Below are 19195 nucleotides of genomic sequence, written 5' to 3' on the forward strand. Positions count from 1 at the left end.
CTCGAGGATGAGAGAGACCGGGAGAAGAAGAAGAAGAAGAAGTGTGCCCTAACTTGAGATAACTGGCCGGGGATGACAGTTGGTTGCACAAGAGAAAAGAGAGGAGGATGGAGATAATGAAGGGCGTATGCCAGCTCCTCCTCTCCCTCCTTTTTTCTCCCTGTTTCTTTATTTCCATCTTAAAGTTTCCCTCAATTTCTTTTATCTAATAGTTTACCTCTTCCTTTCACCTCCCCCTCTCCCTTCCAGGAGCAGGACGGCTCTAAGGGGAGCTCCCTGAGCCCCTACCCCCAGCACAATGCTACCTCACCGGGCAAAGAGGACGGCGGCGGGCGGCCCTGCAGCGACGGCGGCTCGGCCGCGGGCGCCCTGGGGACGCCCGAGAGACGCAAGGGCAGCCTGGCAGACGTGGTGGACTCGCTGAAGCAGCGCAAGATGGAGGCGCTGATCAAGAACGAGCCGGAAGGTCAGTGATGAAAGGAGGGACGGGCCAGATGTGTGATCTGGAACTCCCCCGCCATCTCTCTGTTGTCCTTTCTCTCTTCTTCTTCTCTTCCTGTCTGGTTCTCGCTCTCTCTCTCTCTCTCTCTCTCTCTCTCTCTCTCTCTGTTATGAACTCGCACACATTCAGATGAGAGGCGAGCCTTTGTTGATCCAGCACAAGCAGACAGACAGCATCAGCTGTTCGGGGCCTATTGTCCACCATGCTTTGCATATCTACGTGACAAATAAGATGTATTGCGCGCCTGTGTTTGTGTGTGTGTGTGTGTGTGTAGTAGTGTGTGAAAAAAGGCCTGACTCCTTGACAAACCTCTCCAAATGTTTCCCGGCTTTAATTTCGGGACGCTCAGGTTATCTTTGTGCTAAATGAGCGCTAAATGCGTCTTATCACCCTTCCTGCTGCCTTTGTAACGCTCCTGGGATCTCTCTCTCTCTCTCTCTCCCCCCCCCTCCCTCAGATGAACATTTCACACACTGTTGCAGACACTGAACCATATTTTCGCCCAGGGCCACATAGCTTAGCTCGATTAGCCCCCACATTTTCATTCTCAAATTTAGCCTCGGGCTAACAGTTGGAGTCACGAGATAAAATTAGCCCATGGCCGCCTCTAAATTCTCATTGGGCAGATAAATGGAGGGGGCTTAAGTCAGTATGAAACGCATGCGATAGTGTTAATGTGATAAGGAGATTACCAACAGGTGTCCAGCTGACGGGATAATATAAATAACATTGTGCTCTTCTGGCTGAGATGTCACACTGCAAAAATGTCATTTGTTTAATTGATAGTCGAAACATCTCAGAACAGTTCATTTTAAAGGCACAATCACATTTCAGTGACACATAGGGACTTGATTTTAGACGATGCGTCTTGAATATTTTGAGCATTACAGGCTCATTATGACACACAACAATTCCTAATACAGGTGAAAATGAGTTTTCTCAGCTAATTTCAACATCTGTTTTTTTTTTTATCTTGAAAGGTTTAAATATTACATCGTATTTCAAGAACTCCTACCAAGCGAATCATCACTTATTTACACGCAAACACACCTAGTAATCATTGTGTTTTCTTAAGTGGCCTTTGCACTTGTTGTCAAAGACGCATGCTGTGGCGACCGCTAGATCTTCTTCTACATTTCTGTGTTTCCCCTTTTAAGCTTCTAAATGCAGCACTGCTGTGCGCTTAGAATTCTCCTCAAACATCCCTGAACTGTATGCAGCCCCCCCCCCCCCCCCGTATGACAACGCGCCCAGAAAAGGTGAAGAACAGTGCGGCAGCACAGCGTGCGTCGGTGCTCCGGCGGTGCATCAACAGGCTTTCATCTCAAGCAGCGACGTGCTAACCTTATTTTCCAGGCTTTCCTGTACGCTTTCCAAAGTTGATCAGCTGGTCCGCTCTTGCCCTCTGCTCGTTTTTATTCCAGTCGATAGAGAGGCCTGTTGTGGCATATATACCCCCCCCCCCCACACACACACACACACACACACAAAGAAAAGAACCTGGGCTGTTTGCTGTTTGTCGAGCCGAGCTGTAATTGAGGTGTGTTTTGGGTTGTTCGCTGCTTCGCTGGACCTCATGAACTGGCCGCACACAGGGTAAAAAAAAAACATCAACCATAATGGATCTTTATATGAGTCAGCAAGCACAGAAAGAGAGAGAGAGAGAGAGAGAGAGAGAGAGAGAGAGAGAGGGGGGGGCGTAAAGACAGAAGGAGGAAGAGGAGAGCGAAGGAGAGTGAGAGAGAGAGAGCAGCGTCTTCACAGACCCCATTAGCCGAGTGCCACAGTGGTGCGGCTTCCAAACCAACCCGGAGCATTATCTGCCCTACGTTTAAATGAAACGCGCTAACAAAAGGCCCCAGCGCCTCCAGACACACACACACACACACACACACACACAAAAACCCTGGCCAAGCAAGAGAGAAAGGGCGAAAGAAAAGAGAGTAAAGGAAGAAAAGGGATGCTGAGAAAAGATGAAGAGAGGCAAAGGGAAATGGAGAGGGGGGGGGGGGGAGAGAAACGACGAGGGGCAGTATTGAACGCGAGATAGAAATCCCTTTTCTGTGCCCAGCTAGCTATTGTTTGGCTGTGTGGCTCACAAAGGCCATTAGCAGCAAACAGCAGGTTGGGATGAAAATTTAATGAAGGCTTTAATCATTATGAAAGGCCTGGAATATTACTGCTCTCTCTCTCTCTCTCTCTCTCTCTCTCTCTCTCTCTCTCGTACACACACGCTGGCTCGCTACTTCCAGCTGGATCAATGACACACACACACATTTAGAGTGTAGAAGCATTAACACCAGGAGGGATGTGAACAAGGGGCCAAAGACACAAAATGGGTCAGAAAACGCTAAACATCTGGGAACAGAACAAGAAGCTTGACTTATCGAAGGCAAGCCCTGAGCTAGACATCACACACGCGCACACACACACACACACACACACACACACACACACACACACAAGTGTGTCTTAAGTTTGAAAGATATAGTTCTGTGGCTGGTGTTGCTCTACTTAGGCTAGATGAATGGAGAGTGGTAGATACTAGGTCAGTGTGTGTGTGCGAGTGTGTGTGTGTGTGTGCGTGTGTGTGTGTGTGTGTGCTTGCGCGCTGTTAAAGCCTTTGGGATCATGTACACTTGTGTATGTGTATTTGCATATGTATTTGTGACAATGCACGTGTGTTTGTGTGGGTTATGGTAAGGATCGCATTTGGCCGCATGCATGCAAGTGTGTGTGTGTGTGTGTGTGTGTGTGTGTGTGTGTGTGTGTGTGTGTGTGTGTGTGTGTGTGTGTGTGTGTGTGTGTGTGTGTGTGTGTGTGTGTGTGTGTGTGTTGGCCTCTAATAAATGACTAGCCATGTTGTCCCCCATGGCCTGGCCCAACCATGCTCCACCGCTCTCCTGCTCTCTCCATTCATCTGCTGTCTTACTCCACCGGCCACCTGCTACCCTGGAGATACACGCTCACCCTCACACACACACACACACACACACACACACAGTGGTAACATATATGTGCAGATGCACACACACGCACACACACATAAACCGCCTAGCCGCCGTCTTTAATAAATTCTTCAGGAGCGACAGGGAGGAACAGCGAAGACAAGAATGTTGTGACACTGCCTTGTGTGTGTGTGTGTGTGTGTGTGTGTGTGTGTGTGTGTGTTTTTTTGTGCGTTTGTCCGGATGGGCCGCCGGGCGAGCGGCTCGTGCTGGAGTGTGTGTGCGCGTCATTACGGGGAATAATAAGAGCAGAGTGCAGAGCGTCGCGGGAGGCGCAGGGTCGAGAGGAGAGCCGGTGCGAAAACTCGAGAGAGACGAGCACACACACACACACACACACACACACACACACACATCCACCTGGACGGTTACTTGGACTCGCCATTTAACCCCTCGTGACCCCTGTGCCACAGAGCAAGGCCTAGTGATAATCTATAAACCCAGCAGTGGGAAAAGACATGCACTTTATGGATAAATAGACAGACCGACAGACAGAATGAGATTATAAACTGCAAAATTAAAGAGAAGAAAAGGGGAGGGGAATTAAAAGGAAGAAAGAAAAATCACTAAATGGGGCACAGATGTTCCTCTCGGCCCCTGGAGTGTTGCCTTCACTGCCCTGGACTTTCACCAGACACTCAGCCTCATCCCTCTCCTCTATTCCTCCTCTCTTCCTCTCCTCCTCCTCTCCTCCTCCTCTCCTCTGCTCTGCAGCCTTGACTGCAAGTGGCTCACAGTGAGTGCCAGCTGAGCTCCATCTCTGGACCCGTCTGTTGACCCTCTGCTACCCGGCTACAGCTACCCGTCACTGGGGCTCCGTGGCCTCCGGCACTTTTAAACGTTTTTCTCGTTTTTGCAGCGTAACCGCCGCTGTGAAGAGGAGAATGAACAAGGTTCCTCAACTAGAGTTGAGTTTCTGCTGCATCATGTCGTTAGCGGAGTGAACCTGTAGTCGTTGCATTAGGCCGAAATATTGTGAGTCATCCGTCACTTTGCGTGCAGAGCTGCAATGGAAATTCGAGGATTTGACAATAAAATAAAAACAAATAAAACTTGATTTTAATTGGCTTTTTATTAAAGCACCAGATTCATCAGTATTCCTCAGTTTTCTGGACTCCCGATGTCGACACTTTCTGTATTGATTCAGCGGCAATTTGGAACGTCTTAATGCCGCCACCGTTTTCTAAATTGATGAGATCAGAATTAAAGTCTGATTTCAACAATTACGATGTCCTACTCTGTAAAAAAGGAAAAGAAAAACACACTGAAATTGCCCTCGTTCTTGTAAAACGGACATCCAGTCTGACACAATGATTGTTTGGCCTCTGAAAGATAACTTAGTGCTACCCTGGCCTCCGTGCCGCACAGCCTTGACCTGAACACACGTGCGGGGAAACAAGAGGCACACTCGCACACACACACACACACACACACGGCCTCGCAAGCGCGCACGTTGTGCAGGTTTATAGCCGCCCCCGCAACCTTGAGGTCAACCAGAATGGTGTTTTTATGGCTTAGCGTACTCGCTGCTCCAAGGCACCGGTTTCCATACTGAAAATGCCAACTCAATGACAGATGTCACACAACACACACACACACACACACACACACGGGCCCATGCTCACACATGCACGCACAGCACTTCATCTATTTTCAAGGCAGGGAGGGAACCCAGGGCTTGCTTTTAGAGAGCACTGAGGCATTTTATAGGACAGCACTTAGGCGAGGCCATTGTGCCACACAAGCACACAGTTGCCGGAGCGCCCTCACGCCTCCGTACACTCCAATGGGTGACAATGGGAAGGGCGGATACGTTCTGCCAAGGAGAAGGAGAGAGAGTAAGGAAGGGAGGAGAGAGAATAAAAAAGGAGCCGGAGAAGTGGAGGGATCGAGGCAGTCTCTGGTTCATCCGTCCATCAGCCCCCCCCCTCCTTCACTTTACTTAATCCTTCCACAGCTCTGATATCTGGGGGGGGAGGAGGTTATGTCAAGCACATGCACACACACTATAAACATCAACAATGCCATATATAACGCTTGAGAGTCATCACGCAGACCTGTGACTTTTAGGCCCTAAGGAGAATTTGTGGACTGCAACACACACACACACACACACGCTCGCACACATCCAGCAGCAGGTTCACAGCCCTAGCGTGGGAGCGGTGCGGTCGTCTTTATGCGATTTCCACCCTTTTGTGGGTAATTAGTTAGTTGTATAAATTAACGTGAAGTGCAGCAGGACTCTCACAGCCATTGTTTGTCGCCATCATTCTTCTCGCGCTGGGAAAAGGAAGGCGATTTACACAAAAAAGAAAAAATGTATTCACTACAAGCTAAAAAAAACGAGCCGGAGAAAGCAAGATTTTGTCGTCCTGGTCGGCAATTAAAGGGCTCTAAATACACGGTCAGCGTTCGCTAAAGAGAGGTTGACATCCTGATTATCGGAGCATCTGAGGGAGATTCGTACCTTTCGCTGCTGATATTCAAACATTAACGGAGGAGATGGCGTCCTTTCGCACCGATACAGCTCACTTTGAAGCCGACTAAGAGCTAATTTTTCACGTTGCTCATCGAAGAAAACCAGTTCCTTTGTGTTTATCATTCTTCCCACTTATCCGAGTGTCAGTTAACTTCACCGCGTTTGTAGTAGACGGGGGTGAGAGGGGGGGGGGGGGGGCTTACAATTCGAATCAATTCTGTTTTTCTCTTCTTTCCCCCTTTTGTGGCATGAGAAACAGGCAACGTCATGGGGCGAACCTGAGGCCTATTGTGGGGCCGGCCATTGTTGGCCCGATGAAAGGCGCATTCAAGTCACTTTTCCTTATTGAATTGTTTTGCGTCTGCTTTTCAACGTGGCATTCTCTCTCCAGCTTTGCGCGAGACAATCAGTGGGGATGAAACTCCTTTCTACCATTCTTCCCAGTCCAGATGAGCGATATTAAGGAGATGAATAGTGTGCATGTGTGCATGTGTGCGTGCATGCATGCGTGTGTGTGTGTGTGTTTTGGGGGGAAAAGCAGTGCCCCAGCTTTTGTCCAATACATGAGCATAAAGAGGCTTAGAGAGAGGAGAGAGGGTCCTGTGGTTCTCCCGATGGTGTGTGAGTGTGTGTGTGTGTGTGTGTGTGTGTGTGTGTGTGTGTGTGTGTGTGTGTGTGTGTGTGTGTGTGTGTGTGTGTGTGTGTGTGTGTGTGTGTGTGTGTGTGTGTGTGTTATTGGCCTCCCGGCGTGGCATTAAGTTAAGGACAAAAGCCTGAGGTTCATGAATCAGCCGGGGCTTCCATAGCTCAGCTATTGTGACCTGGCCACAATGTGATTGTCCTACAGTACAGTTGTGTTTATGTGTGTGTGTGTGTGTGTGTGTGTGATGAGGAAGGTATCTGTGCCTGTATTTCCTCGCAGCAGGAACACACTTGTGCGTGTCCTGTCCGTCATACAATCATATGAATATGTTTGGGTGTGTGTGTGTGTGTGTTCGTGAGTCAGACTGTCCCACATAAAGGCCTCCTGTCAACCGACTCCCAAGTGTTAGACAGGCCCCAGTGTCTTGGCCTCCACCCATTCACTTCCATTCAGCGCCACGTCCCATGACCAAATGAGTGGAATCCGTGATTTATCTATTCAGCTTCCTCATAAACTCTTGTTTCGTTTTGCACTGCCCCCGTCCTGTTGTTGTTTTTCTCCTACGTCTGTGATTTTTTTTTTCCTTTCTTTTCTCCCATTCCCATGGAGAGACGGAGGAATGTTTGCGAAATGGCTGCAAGATGAATGAGATTTGTGCAAAGTGCGCCGACTTTTTTGCCCCTCCGTTACTTACATCAAAAGGATATGAAACGCAGCCGAGAAAATCTTCAAACTTCTTCATTGAGGCACTTAAGCAACAAAACCGCTCTGAGGAACATTGTGGGGTGGAATGTGCTTCTTGGAGTTCAACCAGTTTTCAATCGGCCAGACGGCTGCTCCCTCAAACATTTTGACTTGATAAGAGGAATCATTAAGTTAGCGGATAACTTCAACAATCTCCCATTAAGGAGTTTACTGACATACCGGCAGTTACACTTTTGAGTGGGTGGATGTCGCATCTTTGGAATGAAACGCTTGATTTTATTTATTTTTTTTTCTCCACGTTGACATTGTGCCATAGCAAAATATAACAAGCTATCACTTTGCTGCAAGCTTTCCAGACATTTCTGTTAACATGCAAATGTCATAGTGTGTATGTGCATGGAGGCAAGTTTACTTTCAATACAAGGGTGAACTAGTTTGGAAGTTGTGCCTTCATGACTTTCAATAACGTGTACGTCTCTTTTAGTCACAGTTCAGCACTGCAGGCTCAATTACAACAATTGGTAACGCTTTACTTTACGGGTCCGTAATTTCCCAGAATATCATTTCACAAACTATGTAATGTGGTTCTAATCATGGAGGAAATAGACACACAGCTTAGTTAGCTGTGTTGAGTTTTGAAACATTTAAACATCAGTCATTGATTTTGTAACACGTTATTCCTATATATATTGAATTAGTACCAAATGACAGAGTCTTAACATATTCAGAAATGATCAATAAAGCAATGTTTGAATGATTGTTCCATGACTCTTCATACATGGAAGAATCAGAAACCAATACAGGAAGTGGAGCTCAGTAAAACATAAGCAAATCAACCAGGCCGAACGGAGAAAACTGATACCAGGCATGGCTGCGTGATCATATTCAAGCAAATTTCAGTTCACATCCCAGATAAAAGTGACTTCACCTATCGTGATGCACGTGCGCATCCTCGGTGCGTACATTTGCTCATGTGACCTATATGTAATCATCTGCACTGTAGCAATTTAGTGGCAGCTTCATGGCAGCGTGGAAGCTCACTGTAGGCTAAAATGTGCTTTAAAGTGACTGTAAGAAAAGTCTATGTTAAAGCTTATTAGCTGTGGCTGATTTTGCAAGTCTGCATGTGTGCATCTCGCAGCCCTGATTGCCACATACTGTGTTAATATATATATTTATATATGTGTCTGACAGAGACTACATCCCAGTTTCCCTTGTATAATCCATGTAGGCTTGTGTTGCAAAGCAGCACAATCTGCTTAGCGCAATTTCACATCCCGGCTCCGACACACATGTGAAAGCCTCAGAGCTGTAACCCCCCCCCCCCCCTCCCTCATCACCCGTGTCAGCAGTGTCCAGCGCTGGATTTAAGGCCTGACATGGATGTAAAGGGGCTTTAACGGCCTGAGTGGAGGCGTGGGATCGGCGTGTAGCACCGCAAAGCTCTCGTTAGATCGCCTGCACACACCGCAGTAAAAGAAAACGACGGGTACGACGAACGCACCCATGATGCATCGGGGGATAGCGAATGGCCGCCTTCCAGCGTAATCAAACGTAATCGCCCACCCACGGGCCGCCCTCGCCGCTTCTGCCCCCCTCTCCTATGTGAAGGATATCGAGGCGGTGCGCATACTGTTGTGCAGCTTTAGCGCTTCAGTCGGTCGGAGAGCAACAAGTCGGGTCAGCTAGTCGGCTCAGTCCGGCTTGCACAAGAAGTCGGCTACTCCAGACCTCCATTCACCGAGCCGGCCCCCCGTCAGCCAGTCACTCTGTCAGTCTTTGAAGCCGCAGGGTCTCTTATTAATTAACCCCTGGCTTGCTGGTCAAAGGGAGGGTCCCGCAGATGAAGTGGTGGTGTCTGTGTTGTCGGCCCCGCGGGTCGCGACCCCCGAGCCCACAGCGCGGCCCCCTCTCTTATTTGAGCCAGATGTTGGGAGACAAGCATCCCCAGCAGCCCCCCTCTCTCCTCCACCCCATCACTCCTGCTGCATGCTTCTTTTTTTCTCTCTTCGCTGCCGCTTGGCCAGCGGAGCGGCCATCGCCAGCCACTCACGTCGGCGCTCTGATGCTCGTCTGGATGGAGGGATCGCTGCTGTAGTTCTCTGTCTGCCCCCCAAGCCGTCCTCCTCTTCTCTCTCTCCCTGTGGGACACCTCTATCCATCCATTCACCTCTCCCATTCCCTCCCCCCCCCCCGTATTTTTACCCCTCCCTCCTCGTTTGGCCCACTGCCCCTTTCCGCTTCGCTCAGGGGAAAGAGTGCCGAGTGTGTGTGTGTGTGTGTGTGTGTGTGTGTGTGTGTGTGTGTGTGTGTGTGTGTTGCCTGGCAGCGCGCCCGCTCCCAGTGCTTCCCCTCCTTTTCTCCTACCTCATCCTTCCCTCCTCTCTCTCTCTCTCTCTCTCTCCTTCTCCCCCTCTCATCCCTTGCCGTCCATCCTCTCCCTACCCTCGCTTCTGTTTCTCTTCTCCGCCACCTTCCCTCCTCCATCCTTCTCCTCCTCGTACCTCCTTTTGTCCCCGTCACTCTCTCCACCTGCTTCTAATCACTCCCACTCCATCTCTTTCACTCCCTGCCTCCATTCATACTTCGCTCTCCGTCTCCCTCCCCCTCACCCCCCCCCCCCGCCCCTCCCTCCCTCGTCTCTCTTCCTCGGCTGGGCTCAGGAGCAGTGAACAGGTGTTGTCTCCTTTTGATTTGGGTGCGTTCGGATTAATGCTGTCAGCTCAGCTGTTAAAACAACTGCCACCGCCAGATGCCAGTCAGTTTGGGGCTGGAGCTGTCACCTACACACACACACACACATCCAAACATACGCACACTCTGATGCAAGCGTGCACGCACACAGGGTGATGTGCGTATGTACACACACACACACACACACCACACAGGGCCTCTTGGCTCATTGTAATAGCGACAAAGCAAATCAGCTGCTGTACGCCAGTCTTGTCTGTAACCCAGGTGTGTGTTTCTGTTGCTGATCCAAAGCATCAGAGTCAGTGGGTTTGAAAGGGAGACTGTGGCATGATACCACAGCGATCATTAATACATAGTCAGAGTTGCCGTAGACTCACCTAGACGACTAGAGTCCGTCGTTTACAGATGCTTTATTAGTGGGAAATAAGCGTTCTCCCTGAATGACGGCTTTGCTTCTGCATTCAGTGAGTAGACCTTCAATAAGGCTTGTTTGTATTGGCTTGGCCTGTAACTGTGTTTACTGTTGGTGAAACTCTCCATCCCTAAGGCAACACATGAGTTCTACCTCCCCACCTTCACCCTCCCTCCCCCCTCCCGCTCACACTCACTTGTTCCTTTCTTTTCTCCAACACATCCATCCTTTCTTTCAACCCTCATCCCTCTTGACTTCGTTTTGAAGTGTTACCATCGACATACATTTTTACCTTAAACATCCGTGATCTGTGTCTGCACGCTTCACCGTATTCTTTTTAGTTTTTTTTGGCATGGGCTCCCCTTCCTACGCTCCCGGCCCTTTCCTGGCAGCTTACATTTAGAATCCTTGTTGTTGAAAATTTGTGAGTAAAGTGATGATTAACTATGAATATCAATGATAAGTGGTGTGTAACAGCGCTATTTAAGGCTCCTTGAGGTGTGGGTGGAGTTTGCAAGGTTTCCTGTGTGTGTGTGTGTGTGTGTGTCAGATGGCGGGTAGTGGGCTTCGAAGGCTTCTCCCTCTTGGTGTCCGTCTTCCACTCGCCCTCTCCCTCTCTCCCTCCTGTCTCTCCCTCCTCTCTCTCTCTCTCTCTCCCTCTCCCTCTCCCTCCAACATGTTTGTTTGCAAGCTTCACACTAGACAGTCTTGTGATGCTGGTTCAAGGAGCCGTCCGCGCTGAGACACTGGACACTTGTTCGCTAGGTCACGTCGGTTTGTCTGACACACTCTCACACCCAAAAGCGCACACACACACCCCAACGTGCTCTCTTAACATTGAGCCCTCTGTCTGTCTCTCCCCGGTATCACTTTACTATGTGAAAGCGCAGAGGAACGCGGCATTTCCAGCCCAATAGCGGAGCCGTGTCCCACTTTAGAGCACGCCCTCCTCGTCCGTTCTGTTGGTTCGTTTAATTACGCTAACGAGGTTACGGCCAAGGTTATCATACCCGACCGTGGTCTCCAGTCTCTTCTGAGCCAAACCTTGTTAAAAGACAATTAGCCCACTCACAGAGTCATGGGTGTCTCGCCCTCGAATTGGCGGGGGTCAAAGACGGACAGGAATGTTCAGGGAAGAAAAGAAGTACTTGTGCAAAGGAAGGGACGGAGTTGAAGCCAAAGATTTTATATTTATCAATAAAGTGGATCTACGTGTAACTGAATTGGGACAGTTGCCCTGATAAAGATATGAATGATCAGATTAACACATGATTGATTTAATAAACATCCTAATCATCCATTAGTTGGTGAATGCAGTCAATGTTACCAATGGTGTGAGCATTCATATTTCAATTAGTGTTTCGGTAGATATGCCAAACAAATTTAGACTTCGAACATATCGAAATTGAATTTGCCGACTGCACTTTTGAGGGGCAGGTGGCACCTCTCCAGTGAGTGGAAGCCATATTATCTTGAATCTGTCCGACTAACCAATGGGCGTGCTAGAAAGAGAGTCCTTTTATTCTGGATATGAACAAAACAAAACCAGAAAACTGCGAGTTTTTCCTCAAAAGAGCTTAGAAATGAGGACATGCATGAGGACGATGGCCTTCGTTAGACCCCGACTGTCTCCTAAGAGAACAATCTTCAAACTTTATTTAAATCCTCACAGACAGATGCGACGCATGTTATTGTCATTTAGTTTGAGAGGATCCTACCCTTCCTCTTTGTTGGCCACAGATGGCTAAATGATCTAAAATGCGACCAAACCAGCAGCGTGGAGCCAGATCTCATCAACCGATCAAACTTTAGTTTTTTTTTTCTTCGCCAGAAAACGATACGATCTTGCCAGGAAAATTTGGGAAGTAGGAAAGTATTTACGGGGGGTAGACAGTGACTCGTAAGGCTCCAACAGGTCAGGCACACACACACACACACATGCTAGTCAGCAGAGCATTCCAGCTCTGTTTGGACTGTTGTTGCCATTGGTCTAATGGTTCTCACATGTCTGTCGCCCTGTCTTTGAGCAGCACACGGGACAATGTGGGCTATTCTTAAGGCTCCTACAGCGCACTCTGTCTCGGGCCGAGCGGCGCACAGATGGAACAAACATTCACACATATACAGAAGAAAGACATCGAGACTCGAACAGACACATAAACAGAGGGAGAAGTGTGCGCGTCTGTCGGCGCCCGTCAGCAGCGTCCGCGCTAACGGGAATAGGCGGGTCCCGCCTCCGCCGTCCGGAGAAGCAGAGCCACTCTAAAGCCAAGCCAACTGTCAATCAAACGGCCAACACGGGGCCAAAACTGTGATAGCATCAGAAATAACAGTCTTTACCCATCAGTCTCACACGCACACATACACACAAGCGCAGGGGGGGAGGTTAAAGTCACAGCGCAGCCCTGTTTGGATCGGCTTCAAACATGCAAAGCAACATCGGTGTGTCAGGAGTGTCTTTCTGTTCTGTCTGTCTCTCTGTCATTGCTTTGACAGGCAGACGAAAACTGTCACGACTCACAAGAGAAACCGCTGCACTCTGTGTGTGTGTGTGTGTGTGTGTGTGTGTGTGTGTGTGTGTGTGTGTGTGTGTGTGTTTGCTCTCCGTCTGTCTCTCGCGTACTTAATGCGTGGGTCCCCCCGCCGCTATACACGGCAGGCCCGACACACAATGTCTTCTTTTGTTGTCACGTTAAAGTGATGCAATAAAGCTGTGCAGTGACAAGGACGGCCCGGGGGCTGCCGCGGTGACAGAGACGTCGAGTGTGCGTGCGTGCGCGCTCGCTCGCTCGCGCGTGCACGTGAGTGGAGTGGAGACAAGAGCACTGAAGAGGGGTTATTGCCACGAGACAGATTGCAAGTGTCATTTTCCATTACGGCGGGCCGAGCCGCCCGTGTACGACACACTTGCGCACACACAGATACACACCGATACACATGCCTTGGCCTACTTCAACAGGATGCTTCTGACAGGGAGAGATGTGCGTGCATTAAAAGAGTGCCGGGCCTGAGTATTTAACCCTCTCCTCACACCGGCATCAGGTTGAGAAGGCTTGAGAGAACTCTTCAAACCTGTCGCAAAACATATGGGATAAGACTAAGAACCTAAAAGTCAAAGGAGATTCAGGAGATACAAGCCGCTTTCCAAAGGTTCCTCAGTGTATGCGTTGGGTTTTATTTAAAGCATGACCCTTTGTTGCATGTGAAGCTCTGTTATCTATTCAAAAGTCTCTCATGAGGCCGTGTTTGTTAACCAGGCAATTAGCGGGCAGTATGTGGCGCTTATCAGTACCACAGTTGACACTTGGTCTCTTCAGCCTGTGAAGTATGAGGCAGTAAAATGAAAATGGGATCGTCGTTGGGCCCCATAGCTTGTCCCTAACAAGGTGCAGTGGCAGCGGCTATCAGGGGCCGAGCTGAATTAGTCCGCAGCGGATTCAAATGTCTAGATGCTATCAAACACCATTTAATGATAATGGAGGTCACAGAGGCAATTGAGGGGAAATGGGGTGTGTGTGTGTGTGTGTGTGTGTGTGTGTGTGTGTGTGTGTGTGTGTGTGTGTGTGTGTGTGTGTGTGTGTGTGTGTGTGTGTGTGTGTGTGTGTGTGTGTGTGTGTGTGTGTGTGTGTGTGTGTGTGAGTGAGAAAGGAACATTTCTCTGTCTCCCGCAAAAACACTGCATTAAGATAGCATCGCTAATTTCTCCAGCTCGGCACCAAAACAACTTGCACAGGAGGGGAGACGAAGAAGGGAAAAAAGAAAAACAGCACACAAGCGAAACGGAACAACAAGGAAAAGTTTCTCTGCGACTTTCTCGAATGTCGCTCCAGATTTTGCCCTTCATCGTTCTTTCACAATGTCGCGCCCTCTCCGCTGCTATTTCTGACTGCCAGTGTGTGGATCTGGCTCGCTGAGATTTCATGCCAGTGTAAAAATTGGCTGAGGGTTTGGTTCAAATCAAATTGGACATAAGCACCCACAACACCATCTGTTAGGGAAAGGCAGTGGAGTGAAGGGCAGAACTCTGTATTCAGATAAATGGATTTTCAATTTATTAAATTGTTGACTGACACCCTTGTAAATGTTCGCTTTATGTGCCGCGGCCTATTCTTAGAACATCACATTTAATTGAAACATGTTGCTATACATCCATACGATCCCTATTATTAGACTGGGGGGGGGCCTCTACATCTGTTGTTTTGTGTTAGTTGAATTTCTTCTTTTACATTTTTTTTTCAGCACATTGGCCTCACATTTAAATGAGAGGGAAAAAAAGCTAATTTTTTCCAAAACCTTATCTCTCTTTAAAAAACACACAAATAAAGCCTTCTCTCGGGTTAGTCTTCAGGTGTTTTGGCAAGTGATGTAGTGTGTGTGTGTGTGTGTGTGTGTGTGATTTTCTGTTAACAGGTGTGTCGCCCCGAAATGTGTCTGCCATCGTCACACTACTTTAGGGGAGGACCATATGTCCCACGTCGCTTCACCCAAAAATGAAAGTTACTTTTCACGGTAAATAATAGAAGTCTGTTAACTCTCAGAAGTTGATGTCACGTATGGCTCGGCGTGTGAGTGCGTGCCAAATACTCTGTGTGTGTGTGTGTGCGCGAAAAGAGTCCCCTTAGCCTGCCTCGTGGTCTGGGCGGTTATTAATAACTAAAGTTGGAGCAGCTTCTGAATTAAGAGTCACTGTGGACGTTTGAGACCGACCAGGGACCGAGTCTAAGACACACTCACACAGAATATATGTGTGTGTGTGTGTGTGTGTGTGTGTGTGTGTGTGTGTGTGTGTGTGTGTGTGTGTGTGTGTGTGTGTGTGTGTGTGTGTGTGTGTGTGTGTGTGTGTGTGTGTGTGTGTGTGTGTGTGTGTGTGTGTGTGTGTGTGTGTGTGTGTGCACGCGCTCTGTTTCTGCCCGGCTCTTTCTCCTCTGCTTCAGTGGGAGACGGGGGAGCGCTGGGGAGGAAGCTAGAAAGTGAGGAAGAGGAGGAGGAGGAGGAGGAGGAGAGGGATTTTAGTGTTTACACAGAGGCCCGGCCACCGCGGCAACTGTTGCCAAGCGCTGTTCTCCCCAACAACAAGCCAGTAATTGGTACTGTTAGCGGCTAACCTTGCGGAGGTGGTGGCGCGAGGTGTGCTTAGACAAAAAGCTTTTTTGATACGTCTCTCTCCCTCTCTTCCTCCTCTCTCTCTCTCTCTCTCTCTCTCTCTCTCTCTCCAGCCTCCGTATAGTGCTCCTGTTTTTATTTATTTCATTTTGTATTTTTTTCGCGAGAGGCTGCCCGTAATCTTGGCACGGCCCCGCTTCGCTTTTGGAAACCATTGGACCGCCTTTAGAAGGAATCGATGAAAATGTGTCCAGACACATGGCCCAGCTCAACCAGACATGAATTGATCATCAAAATATCAACATCATCATTTCGTAATGGAAGCACGTCGGTGCCTTGAGCGCGGCGGGTGGGAGGGAATAACCAGGCTGCAGTATCAGGGGGGGTGTAAATAAGTGAGGAGATGTATTTTTCCCTTCTGAAGTTCCTTTGACCGTCTCCATAATGTAGACGATCCAGTTGTAACATCTTACTACTGAAAGACTTGAATTACCTCACATTATTTAAATAGTAACACTACAGCGAGTATTCCTTGCCGTCTATGTGAATGTGTGAGCCGGATTAGGAGGACGACGTTTGATTCGTGCGTCTGTGAGGTTCAGAAAGACGTTTGGACGGACCTCATTGGTGTCTATGGTTCAGCTTGAAACAATTCCCATCAAATGTCAACTGTAATTCAGTTAAGATAACCTCCTTACGGCGTTTACATGCCAGTTATAATCTAATCTTTGGATCACATGTAAGCATGCTCTCTCTGTGGCCGCCAGCAGAAATGGCTTTTTCACCACAGTAGTCGCCACACATCCCTCCTCGCTCTCTGTTACTTCTTCCCTCCGTCTCAATACTTCAGTGTTCAGGGTGGCAGTCTTGGACAAACTCCGCTAGTGCTCGTATAATTGCTTATTCAATGCTGACCCCTGCTCGGTTTAGGAGGGTGGAGGAGGGGAACGGAGAAGGAAAGGAAAGGGGGGGGGGGGGGGTAGCTGGAGCCCTCCCCGTGGCTGCCAAGGCCCAAGTCAATGTGGAGCCTGTTTTTCGGGATATAAGGGCCGGCCATGGTGTCCCAAGCCAGGGCCCTTTCCTGTGGGCCCTCCTCCTCCTCCTCCTCCTCCTCCTCGTCTTCGTTCTCCTCCTTCATCCTCCACCCTCCTCTGAGCCCGGCTGGGCCTGGCGCTGGCACAGAGGTCCCTTTGTTGTGCACCCGAGGGCCCGGTCTCTCTCTCTCTCTCTCTCTTTCTTTCTCTCTCTCTTTCCACAAGCCCCCCCCTCCTCCTCCTCCTCACCATCCCTCCCTACTTCGTTAAATGTCTCCAGGCTACGCAAAAATGAGATAATAGGAAAAATAGAGCTGGCCGCTTGTGGTGACTCAGGGCAAAACGTCTGAGTGAAAAATAGAAAGTGAGTGAGTGAGAGAGAGAGAAGGTATTGTTTGTGAGGCTGGTCGGGACGAGCTGGACTGAAGTTGAGTCTCCTCCCATCTCTCTATCTCTCTCTCTCTCTCTCTCTCTCTCTCTCTCTCTCTCTCTCTTGCTCTCTCTCTCTCCATCAGCTTCTGAACCAAAAGCTCACTGTGGATCCAAAAGCCGGATGGGGGCTTGCTCGAACACACACACACGCACTCACTCTCCGTCTCTCGGCAGGTGGACGGGGTTGTTTTGGCTCGGCTGCAGGGCAGCAGCTTGACTCCGTTTGAGCCAATGAGCCAAGATAATAGTCGACGATTCCAGAGTTATTGTCAGTGTTCCCCCCCCCCCCCCCCACTAACCACCCCCACCCCCCACCCCTGCTTTTCCCAGAATCCCTCTGGCCGCCGTGCGGGATCGTAGTGGGAACGTCACCCTCCGATGAACCAGTGTACTTTTTGTATGAAAAACGCAACGAGCAGGATTCATTGGCGTACGTTCAACACTAGGAAGGGTGCTTTTAAAATAGTTTCCATTGTGTCGTTATTCTGGGTTTTAATTTTTTGATCCAATGAAAATATCATATCGCTCTAATTAGAAGCTGGAACAAGCTGATACAGAATATGTATGAAATATGATGATTTTTCCAACCTTAAAGCTACTGAAGGGTAAACCAACAGCCACTCCTTTACTGTGCGCCTCACACTTCCACTTCCTTTCTCCCCTTTCACTCTGTTCGTTTCCTCACCCCTTCATTTTTTTTTTTGTCAAGCCGGAGGTGGGGATCCTTTCTCGCCCCTCAGCTCCCAACACCCCACCCTGCAAATATGCAGCCCACACCCCTGCGTGGGCACCAAACTCCACACGCTTACCTCACAGGACACACACACACACACACACACACACTGGGCGTCCTATACCTCAGAAGAACAGGGAGTAGCTACTCTGAGTTTCATGGAAAGTGTTGTGCTCTCCTCCTTCATTATGTGATGTTTGGCCTTGTTTACCAGCAGGAGACGCTCGCTGTGTTTCCGTCCAACTGTCTGACGGATTCTGTAAAAATAATAAAAATATTGCAGAGCATAAAATCAGATGCATTCAAAACCGACTGGGCTGAGGCGAATAGATCCTTGATCGTGAGAGAAGTGGAAGGAGTTGTTCATGAGTCGTTTTGCATCAGGCGAGTTGTGGCGTGTTTCGGGTAGCGGTGGCCGTACTTCAGGTTCTTATACAAAGATAACAACAAGGAAATGCACTTGGCAGTTGGAGGTACACTAATGCACAAACAACCACGGCGAGAAGGCTAATGCACGAGAGAGGCCAGGGCATTTTCCCGTGAGGTCACGGATTCAGGGCGCACAAGCTCGTGTTTGTGTGTTTATCACAGGGTGACAGTGAGGGGTTCATCTCCCATAGTGTTCACCACATCAATCAACATCTCACTAAAAGCTGCAGCATGCCAGCTCTTCCTCTCGTCCCCTCTCCTCTTCCCTCTCTTCTTCCCCTCCACTCCTCTTGTCCATTTCCTCCCCTTTTTTTTTTTTTTTTTTGCCATCCGCCGCACAATGAAAGAGCCTCTTGGCTTTTATTAATAGTTAAAGTGGCCCCGGCCTGTCACTGGGGACAATAACTGCAGCCCTGTTAATAAATAAAAATAATAACTAGGAGATGGAGACGGAGAGGGAGTGCAATGGAAAGAGAACAGGCGACACTGCCATTTGTTGTTCCCTCTCACTTGTCAAAGCTCTTTGGCTTAAAAGCCTCTGTCATTGTTGAGGGAGAGGGGGCTGCAGGGAGAGATGGGAGTGAGAGACATACAGAGAGGGGGAGAGAGAGGGAGCGCCAGGGGCTAATAGCACCTGTTGGGGTGATGGTGAGACAGCTGTCAGTAGAAGGGGGAGGGAAAGAGGGGGGGGCGCACAGGAGCACACTCTCTCTTCCTCCCTACGCATGTTTCTCTCCGTCCTCCCTGTTTTTGCAACAGATTCCTCCTCAGTCCTCCTCCTCCTCCCGCTAACCCTTTCCCTGAAACACAAACCACTCGGGCACATCGGGAAAACAAAAGCTGAAGAAAACTGGCTAACTGGCCGAGTGGCAGCGGTAGGACAAGACCAGTCAGAGTCCAAGGACGGTGGAGGGAGTCGGAAAAGGCGAAGAGGGAGGGCTGAGAAATGGAAAGCCCGAGAGGTGGACATCTTGAAGTTCACCATTGATCTTCCGTTCCACGTGTGCGTGTGTGTGTTTGT

General features: G+C 49.1%; 1 protein-coding gene across 1 annotated transcript in view; it reads left to right on the plus strand.

The window, feature by feature from the left end:
* sox5 (SRY-box transcription factor 5) overlaps nt 1-19195 on the plus strand; it is a gene marked incomplete at both ends in the record, with an annotated part of 66796 nt that overhangs the window by 5025 nt on the left and 42576 nt on the right. The window contains one exon of the mRNA XM_079183685.1: nt 213-466. Coding sequence (XP_079039811.1) covers nt 213-466 — 254 coding nt within the window. The remainder of the gene's footprint in view (nt 1-212; nt 467-19195) is intronic.

Source organism: Pholis gunnellus (genome assembly GCF_910591455.1).
Source record: "Pholis gunnellus genome assembly, chromosome: 22".
Classification (NCBI taxonomy): Eukaryota; Metazoa; Chordata; class Actinopteri; order Perciformes; family Pholidae; genus Pholis; species Pholis gunnellus.